This window comes from Musa acuminata, chromosome BXJ2-6, assembly GCF_036884655.1.
Source record: "Musa acuminata AAA Group cultivar baxijiao chromosome BXJ2-6, Cavendish_Baxijiao_AAA, whole genome shotgun sequence".
Classification (NCBI taxonomy): Eukaryota; Viridiplantae; Streptophyta; class Magnoliopsida; order Zingiberales; family Musaceae; genus Musa; species Musa acuminata.
Genome location: NC_088343.1, coordinates 42,075,574 through 42,080,588, shown reverse-complemented (window position 1 = coordinate 42,080,588; position 5,015 = coordinate 42,075,574). Strand labels below are relative to the sequence as shown.

Below are 5,015 nucleotides of genomic sequence, written 5' to 3'. Positions count from 1 at the left end.
TCTTCCAAAATCTCCAGTTCTATGTGCAAGTCAGGTCCAGCAGATAACTAAGAGGTCACAGAAAACTCCCAAATTAGGCAGTGGTCAATATTTGAATAATCTTTCACAATATTCATATCGGTCAAGCATTTCATTTCCTCCTAGTCCAGTTGTGCAATACTTAATGATGATCTTAAATTTTAGGCAACAGGAGATATGGCAAAGTTGCTTTATGTGGTCACTTGAACACATTCAAGGGCCTAAAAAAAGCTCTAAAGTTGCTGTATGCTAGGAAGAAGTCTAATATCCAGAAAAGATTTCCAGATTTTTATGTACAGAGATTCTCTGTGGAGAATAAGTAGTTTTTGTGTTCGAGGCAAACGACAGCATCAAATCGAAAAGAGATGCTGCAGTTTATACAGTACTAACCGATAAAGAAACACGGCAAATGCCAACATTTTTAAACCTTGAGCGCACAAAATTCATGGTGATTACCATTTTATGATGCCGCCGTATCGCTTAGCTCACCTTCACCCTCCAATTCTATCAGTTTTCCATGATGAAGGTTCCTAGTATTCAGAAGCGAATTAGTGTCAGCGAAGTCAAGAGAAAACAATCAGTGAGGCAAAGCATGCTAGAAGAAACGTTTGGAGAACTAGGGATTGCAAGACTTGCAGTTGGTTCTTGCCATCATAAGAGCAAAATATGTGCATCTCTTGAGGAATTGCATTATTTATTATAAGGCACTCAGATTGAGAAATTTTACAAAAGATACCAAGGGAGGAATGTTTTTAACAGATCGAGTGACAATCTATTACTCGAACAAAGTCACAACTAACTTGTCATCCATACAGATAGATATATGGAAGAGGTGCTTATTGAAGAAGCAAAATAAAAAGATTGATTAAGCTAAAAGTTATAAAAGCTCAAGCAGCTGACAAATAAAAAGGATTAATAAGCATTAGTGATGCAAGCGCAATTATCTGCAAGGAAAGGAATCTATATTTGCACAATCAACCAGAAATTGCGTAGCTGAATGAAATTCATTTGCATATACAACATAATTCTAGTGGCAAGACAAACATAATATCGGACCTTTGTGGTATGAAATTTTCATCAGAGAGTGCTTTCTCTAGTCTCTCTTCAAATGGGGTTGCATGCCAGCTGACTTTCTGATCCTGGTGCACAGCACAGAAAGCTTTTTATTTGTAATTGGAGAGACAATGAATTGAAGATCATATAACTGTAGGAAAGCTGCAAATATTACCTCTTTATACTTGTTTGTTGAGTTTGGAATTCCATTTCCATCCCACCTTTTCGACAATTTAGGTTCAGGCTCTTCATCTTTCCAGTGTGCTGCAACCATGCCAAGAATAGGCCTGTCTGCATCAGAGCTCTTTCCTGAGCGAGATTTTTCATGAAGCTCATCGTGCAGTCCATCCTTTTTAATAGGAGGTTTCAACCATTGAGATAAGCTTGTTACTACTTGCTCTGGGTATTTCAGGCTCAATATTGTCTTATCTCTATCATCGGAAGGTGCTTCCAATTTGTTCATAGTCTTCCCAGAAACATATTTATCAGTGTAGACTTCCTCATCTTTTTGTCTTCTCTTATCACTTGGAGAGGTGAGCCTGTGGGTGATAGACAATTGAGAATCCTCAGGAGATGATATAAGTTGCAATTGTTGCATTTTATCTCCAGTATCAGGACTATGATTTGTTTTCTTATCTAGATTGTCATATGATTGCAATTTTTCAGAGGAATCTTCATCCAACAGTTTCCACCGAGAGAGATTTTCCACAGCATTGATAACCGGACATACATACTGTGTCTGAATTGTGGCGTTTCTCCCAGTTCTAACATTCTCTCGATTGGCAGGATATACTGTTGCAGGTGTCTCCATCTCATTGGTCACTTTCAGTGGTGTTGGAAAAGGTGAACATTTAGAAGCACAATTCCGAGTCTGGGACTTGTGTTGATGAGATATATCTGGGGTATGAATATCCAATTTTGGTTCCACAGCAGATTCATTTTGTACTACACCTAGGTCCACTGAGTTGCTCCAATTAGTCGAAGGGAAAGAACATTTACAGTGCTGAGTTTGATGACCCTCAAATATACAGCTACGGTAGAAATCATTTAAGAAAATGATTATACATGTATTCTTCTCATTGATGCTGAACAATGAAATAATTTGATTACAAAAGAGCAGGGGAATTTACATTTACCTCTGAGAGTTGCTCTGCGAAAAACCAGCAAAGTCTTGCATCTGTATAGGACATTGGGAAAGCTCACGTTTTTCATCCCAAAGAAGCTTCTTACAAGAAGTTCCAGGAAGCCATGAGTTATAACTGGAAGAAACACCATGCTCATGAGGAGCTTGGACAGTTCCTACCGATGTTTTTTTTATTTCTACGGGAGTTTGGAGTATAGCACCACAAGCCTTGAGAAAGTCAGCCTGTTCAATTTATTGAAACAGAGTTAAATATGACCTAACTATCCTCAAAAGCACTTGTCTTAAGACAAACAACACGAACCAAAAGATGTAATATTTACTCTTAGAAAAGTATATTTACATAAGATTTTCCCTGTGCCACATCACTACATCATTGTCTCCATTTTCTACGACAATGTAACCCCATTCACCGCAGCAGAAATGCAGCGATTCTATGAAATGAAATTAAACTAGTGGGTTAATGACAGACCAGAAACTTAATCTGAATTGAAGTAATTGATATTGTTCTTAAACTAATTTGACATATAGACTTTGAAGTTATCTTTTCTGCAACATCTTAGCCAACAATATTATCTGTATGTGGCCTAGTCAGCTTACCAGCTTGTTACATGTGCTACTTATAGTCATTCATGCATTGAACCATGGGGAAGAAGCTGCACGGAAGGCAAAATTCTTGTGCTATTTATCTTCACGTAACAAGATCATTAAACTGTAGGCTAGTTCTTTCAAAGAATAGCATGAGACTATCATAAAATACCATATAGTATCTAAGATAAAGTAGCATATATTTCCATAGCATTTTGAACTTTTTCATAGGATTACATAAGGACAGGCAATAAATGAATTTTAACTCAGGCATGTTGTAATGCCCCATTGAACATTGACTCAGGTGACTCTAGTGATATTATTAATAGAATAAAATTAACTTGTGTGTGACATAACCAAATGTTCAGAAAAGAGATACAAGAAACACTATCTGTCAGATTTACAATTTCAAACTCCTGAAACGAGAAGTGGATAAATTTTGGTCTTTCAGAAATAATTTATTTTTGAAAAAATGACATAGTTACAGGATTTATTAATGTAATGACAAAAGAGTAGCAAAACTGAACAGCAGATGAAAACCTTAAAACAAAGCAACATTTTCAAACAAATGTGAAAGAGAACAAAAAAAGAAACTATGAAAGATGAAAAAATTAGAGAATCAGCCTTTTGAAATTAGTGATGCAAAGAAGGAAATCTGATTTATGCAGCAAAATGTTGATATAAGCTGTTCAATTGGAAAGAATCTGATACAATAGAAACACATTGGGAAATCAGAACCCCATCAAAGAAAATAATTTTCCAACATAAAATTTTCCTAAAGTAATAAACAGTAGGTAGTGCATTTGTGTCATGTGGATGCTGGGCTTGCGAACAGTAAAGCAAGGAAAGGGAATGAGATTGAGGATGGTTGATAGTGCCATAAAATTAACCCTATTGTTGAATCCACATAAGGATTATATAAACATATCTCATTTTTCTCTCCCTGCATTTCAATTTCACATGGAAACTACAATAAAGAAAGTCCCGTTTAATCAGAATGCAAATGTTGACAACGTCTGCAACATATACACATTGATATTGGGAACAGGCAAAGTCGTTTCTGAGAAAATAAATCTATGCTATCGGATCCAAGACTTCATAGATTATATTTCATAGGCGTTGAAAACATACTAGCCAGAACTTAGAATAAACATATAATCACAAACGGAGGATTCCAATATTCTATCAATTTCACTCGCTCATTCATGTTTAAGCAATGCCCTGCATGATGCGGATAATAAAGTTTGAAGAAAACAAATGCTTGGTTGCCTAAAACTGTAAATTGCAACACATACCTCATGCTTAAATTCCCCGCATAAGCCATCTTTGACACCATTTTTCTTCGCACTCGGAATTGTTACTTGCTCAGGTGGGGAATCTGTCTCTTCAAGTTGGACAAAATAAGAATTCAAGTAAAAGGGGGGAAGAAAATGACCAGCACCATGACAACATCTGATATACCATATCATTACTAGTAAATATGCAAAATCCTCAGCGAGAAGCCGTACCTTCATCCAGAAACAAGGATCCCAGCTGCCGCTTTGGCACCAAATAGCCCTGATCGATCTATCAAAATTACACACATTCTCAGGAATCAATTGGCCACAGTATGAATCACTCCCCAATTGCTATCAAGAACAACAACAGTAGATCATCAAACTGATGCCGTACCTTGCTCGTGGAAGCACTTGAACTGGGAACCGGATGGCTCCTCCGTTCATCATTGTTATCTTTGAACCCAAAGCATCTGAACATACAGCCCATGCCCAAATCCACGACGCCGAGGGTTGCTCAAATCCAACAAATCAAGAAACGGAGAGAAAGAAGTGGGAAGGAAGAAGAGCCGATCGATCGGTCGACGTTTCTCACGAGAGAGAGAGAGAGAGAGAGAGAGAGTGGGGAAAGCTGCTGCGGGGTTTTTGAGTTGGGGGTTTTAATTTAGGGTTTTAATTTTTTGAAATTTAAATCTACCGCAACGAGGGAAGGAAACTAAAAATGGAAATATCGAGTTTAAATCATCACTTTCAAATCGGTAATTTCTTTGTTGTTCTGATCCTTATATTTTAAAAGTTATAATAAAATTTCTATACTTGCTAAAGTAAAATATTTAACCTATTACTTCAACAAAATCTCTCTCTATTTTTAACCCTATGAAATTATCTTTTTAACTCTGTATACAGATTTTAATATTTCACTTTCGTAAGTATTGAGATAT

The 5,015-nt window shown here is 36.7% G+C and overlaps 1 protein-coding gene across 2 annotated transcripts; it reads right to left on the bottom strand.

Annotated features, from left to right (window-relative positions):
• Nucleotides 1-236: 236 nt before the first annotated feature.
• Nucleotides 237-4,685, bottom strand: LOC135613697 (protein JASON-like). 2 transcript variants are annotated; one of them, XM_065110735.1, is made up of 7 exons: nt 4,472-4,685; nt 4,309-4,366; nt 4,096-4,184; nt 2,208-2,437; nt 1,247-2,102; nt 1,075-1,157; nt 237-548 (listed from the first exon to the last, which is right to left on the bottom strand). In XM_065110735.1, exons 1-7 carry the CDS (start codon nt 4,562-4,564, stop codon nt 479-481), a joined length of 1,479 nt encoding a protein of 492 aa, XP_064966807.1. In that variant the 5' UTR covers nt 4,565-4,685; the 3' UTR covers nt 237-478. The 2 variants fall into 2 exon arrangements, with proteins under 2 accessions (XP_064966807.1, XP_064966808.1); XM_065110736.1 differs by having other exon boundaries at nt 4,096-4,178.
• Between the last annotated feature and the right edge of the window lie 330 nt (nt 4,686-5,015).

Coding starts and splice junctions, on each gene's coding strand:
- LOC135613697 (XM_065110735.1), bottom strand. CDS start 4,564: ATGGGCTGTATGTTCAGATGCTTTGGGTTCAAAGATAACAATGATGAA. Junction 4,367..4,471: donor CAAGTGCTTCCACGAGCAAG/GTACGGCATCAG, acceptor TAATTTTGATAG/ATCGATCAGGGCTATTTGGT. Junction 2,103..2,207: donor TCGCAGAGCAACTCTCAGAG/GTAAATGTAAAT, acceptor TTTCTACCGTAG/CTGTATATTTGAGGGTCATC.